General features: G+C 51.3%; 1 protein-coding gene across 1 annotated transcript in view; it reads right to left on the minus strand.

Moving 5' to 3' along the window:
• The window catches only part of ARL5C (ADP ribosylation factor like GTPase 5C), an 11,004-nt gene that overhangs the window by 3,201 nt on the left and 3,401 nt on the right, over positions 1-4,402 (minus strand). The window contains 5 exon segments of the mRNA XM_023204738.1: positions 1,070-1,097; positions 1,100-1,183; positions 1,186-1,207; positions 1,733-1,816; positions 3,015-3,147. Coding sequence (XP_023060506.1) covers positions 1,070-1,097; positions 1,100-1,183; positions 1,186-1,207; positions 1,733-1,816; positions 3,015-3,147 — 351 coding nt within the window.

Below are 4,402 nucleotides of genomic sequence, written 5' to 3' on the forward strand. Positions count from 1 at the left end.
AACCGGGCACGGTGGCTCACGCCTGTAATCCCAGCACTTTGGGAGGCTGAGGTGGGCGGATCACGAGGTCAGGAGTTCAAGACCATCCTGGCTAAGACGGTGAAACCCTGTCTCTACTAAAAATACAAAAAAATTAGCCGGGCGTAGTGGCAGGTGCCTGTAGTCCCAGCTACTTGGGAGGCTGAGCCAGGAGATTGGCGTGAACCCAGGAGGCAGAGCTTGCAGTGAGCTGAGATCACGCCACTGCACTCCAGCCTGGGTGACAGAGCAAGACTCCATCTCAAAAAAAAAAAAAAAAAACCTGAAGGTCAGAACGAGTCAATGATTTCTGCCTGGAAGGCTTGTTCCCCAGGTCTCCCCGTGGCTGTCTCCTTCTCTTCATTCAGGTCTCAGCTCAAAAGTTACCTCTTAGGAGAGGCCAGAACTGAATCAGATCTATCCCTCTCCCCTCCATTTCTGGTATCCAGTGGGATTCTTCACATCACTTCTCAGCACCTCAGATTATGGTGGCCAAGCATGGTGGCTCACGCCTGTAATCCCAACACTTTGGGAGGTCGAGGCCGGTGGATCACCAGCGGTAAAGAGCTCAAGACCAGCCTGGCCAACATGGCGAAACCCCATCTTTACTAAAAATATAAAAATTAGCCAGGCATGGTGGCGGGTGCCTGTAATCCCGGCTAATCAGGAGGCTGAGGCAGGAGAATCGCTTGAACATGGGAGGCGGAGGTTGCGGTAAGCTGAGGCCACACCATTGCACTCCAGCGTGGGTGACAAGAGCAAAACTCTGCCTCAAAAAAAAAAAAAGATTATTGTGTTTAGGTGGTGGAGTGCTACCTCTTTCTCCCTAGAACAAGCCCCTGCTCCACTAGAACAAGCCCCTGAGAGCAGGGATGCTATCTGCTCGTGGCTTACCCACCACATCTCACCTGTGGGGAGATGCCCAATTGCCTTGGCCCAGGAGCCAACTGTGAGCCACATTCTCCCAGAAGAGAGGCAGAAGAAGGGTTCTGATGGTCAGTCATCCATTGGTTCAGCCAGGCCTGGAGATCCAGGTGGGGCAGCCACTAACCCTTCCCCAGTGAGGGTACAGCAGCACAGTGGCCTTTGCTGGTACTGAGAGTAAGGAAATGGGAGATCTCTACCGTCCTCACAGAGTCCTTCACGTCCTGCTTATTGGCAAAATCAGGACTGAAGCATCCCGCAGAGCCTGTGGATAGAGGAGCCCAGCCCCAGTCAGCCTGCTAGGGCCCAGCCTTCCTTCCTACTGCCTCACAGGTGCTCTCTGGCTCCCTCTCCCGCTGTCCCAGCAACAGAGGCCTATGCCTGGATGAGGCAGAGATGGGGGCCCTGCCACAATGGTAGCAACCACATCAAATGACACCAGCAGCTCATGGAAAGCCTCTTTATGACAATCCCATAGGTGGGAATTAGTGATCCTCCTCATTTTATACTTGGGGAAACTGAGGATTAGAGAGGTGAAGTCACTTGTACAAAGGCCCACAATGAATGAAAAATGGAGTTAGAACTTGAACCAGCAACTCTGGCTTCTATAGTCAATTGCACTGAGGGTACTGACACCCTTCATCAGGCACAAACCAGCCCTTCTCATGCTGCTGGTATAGAGACTCTCAGAAACTGGGACACCAGGAATTAATCTCAGAGAGGCTAAGTGACCAGCCTGAGGGCACACAGCTAGTACCACTGGGCCCTCTCTCAACTGTAGGGGGCTTACCTCATGGGCCAGCATTTTATATAGCTCCTCTCAAGCAGTCAGCAGCCAATCCCAGTCCGTGCTGTCAATCACAAGGATGACGAACTGTCAGGCTTTCTCTATGGTAAACATGTTTCCCCCGGTCTCTGCACTGCCCAGACGCCAGGCCCAGAGAAATGAAACCATGCAGCCTCAAGATTTCACCACCCTGCTTCCATTATAATTGTCTTTGGCAGCTGGGATTACAGGCACGTGCCACCACACCTGGCTAATTTTTGTATTTTTAGTAGAGATGGGGTTTCGCCATGTTGGCCAGGATGGTCTCAAACTCCTGACCTCAGGTCACCTGCCTGTCTCGGCCTCTCAGAGTGCTAGGATTACAGGCGCGAGCCACTACACCTGGCCTGTAATTGTCTTTTCTATCCAGACATGGGAACAGCACACCTCTGGCTGTGTGGCAGAGGCTGAGGCTGTGCTACATAAGCACTGGGTGTTCATGACTCCATTTAGGCCTCACCACAACCCTGTGGACTTGGTACTGTTAGTATCCCCATTTTACAAATGAAGAGACTGAGGCTCCGTGAGGCTACGTATCTTGCTCTTGACCACACAGCTGGTGAATAGCAGTGCTGGAAATGGAACCCAGCTCTGTCGCAGTCCAGGAATTAAACCACTGAATTCTACTCCTGCTGGAGTAAGAAGGTAAGGCCCTATAGACAAGGGGCCTACCGCATCCAGTGCATCAAACAAAGCTGCCAGCAGCTGCCAGGAAGTATTAAAACATGTTAACAGGCAGGCACTGCACTGTGTTGAGTATCTGACATATATACATTACATATTGGTTTGTTATTTAATTTTCACAACAACTCAGGGAGATCATTATATATATGTATATATAAAACTTTTGTTTTTTTTGAGGCATAATCTTGCTCTGTCACCCAGGCTAGAGTTTCAATGGCGCGATCTCGGCTGACTGCAACCTCCGCCTCCCAGGTTCAAGCAATTCTCCTGTCTCAGCCTCCCAAGTAGCTGGGATTACAGGCGCCCGCCACCACGCCCGGCTAATTTTTGTATTTTCAGTAGAGGTGGAGTTTTGCCATGTTGGCCAGGCTGGTTTCGAACTCCTGACCTCAGGTGATCCACCCGCCTCAGACTCCCAAAGTGCTGGGATTAGGGGCGTGAGCCACAGCAACCGGCTGATTATTATAATCTCTATTTCACAAGTTGGGGAACCAAGGCTCAGAGAAGTTACATGACTGTCTGATATCACACAGCTGCCTTGGAGCCCTGGCGCCCTCCTCACCTAGGTGTTGGTGATAAAGCTCAGAGCCTCCTGCCCCGCTATGTCCCACATGAGGAAGTGGGTCTTCTGCAAAATGATCTCCTCCATGTTGCTGCCAACGGTGGAACACGTATGGACCACCTCATTGGTCAAGCTGGGGAGGTAGGAGAGAGCACCAAGAGCTCAGTCCAGCCTACTCCCAACTCTGGCCCCTAAATGCTCTACTCCCAAAGCAGGCTGAATCTAACTCAGAACAAGTCCACCCAGGTTCACGAAGCACCTGCTGGGAGCCAGGCCCTGTGCTGGGCCCTGGGAAATGAAGACAGGAGTGAGACCAAGCCTTGCCCTGGCTTGGACCCCAGAGAAGGAAAACATCTTCAAGCAGGCTCCTCAAACTTTATCTCTTTTTTTCTTTTTACATAAACTAGGTCCCACTGTGTTGCCCAGGCTAATCTTGAACTCCTGGCCTTGGGCTCCTGTCAAGCGATCCTCCTGCCTTGGCCTCCCAAAGTGCTGGGATTACAGGCATGAGCCACAGAGCCCAGCCTCCTCCAACTTTAATATGCAGTTGAATCACCTGAGAGTTTTGTCAAAATGCAGGTTCTGACCCAATGAATCTGGGCTGGGGCCCAGGGTTTTGCATTTCTTTCTTTCTTTCTTTATTATTATTATTTTTTTTTCTTTTTGAGACAGAGTCTCACTCTGTCGCCCATTCTGGAGTGTAGGCACAATCACGCCTCCCAGGTTCAAGCAATTCTTCCGCCTCAGTCTCCAGAGTGGTTGGGATTACAGGCGCACGCCCCTACGCCCAGCTAATTTTTGTATTTTTGTAGAAATGGGGTTTCGCCATGTTGGCTGGGCTAGTCTCGAACTCCTGACCTCAAGTGATCCACCCACCTCGGCCTTCCAAAGTGCTGGGATTACAGGTATAAGCCACTGCATCCAGCCACGGTTTTGCATTATTTCTTTCCTTCTTCTTCTTCTTTTTTTTTTTTTTGAGATGGAGTCTTGCTCTGTCACCCAGGCGGGATTGCAGTGACGTGATCTCGGCTCACAGCAAGCTCCACCTCCTGGGTTCATGCCATTGTCCTACCTCAGCCTCCTGAGTAGCTGGGACTGCAGGCGCCCGCCACCACGCCTGGCTAATTTTTTGTACTTTTTTTTTTTTTTTTAGTAGAGACGGGATTTCACTGGGTTAGCCAGGATGGTCTCGATCTCCTGACCTCGTGATCCGCCTGCCTTTGCCTCCCAAAGTGCTGGGATTACAGGCATGAGCCACCGCGCCCAGCCCCCTTTTTTTTCTTGAGATGTAGTCTCTGTTGCCTAGGCTGGAGTGCAGTGGCACAATCTCAGCTCACTGCAACCTCCGCCTCCTGGGTTCAAGCGATTCTCCTACCTCAGCCTCCCAG

Source organism: Piliocolobus tephrosceles, chromosome 16 (genome assembly GCF_002776525.5).
Source record: "Piliocolobus tephrosceles isolate RC106 chromosome 16, ASM277652v3, whole genome shotgun sequence".
Taxonomy (NCBI): domain Eukaryota; kingdom Metazoa; phylum Chordata; class Mammalia; order Primates; family Cercopithecidae; genus Piliocolobus; species Piliocolobus tephrosceles.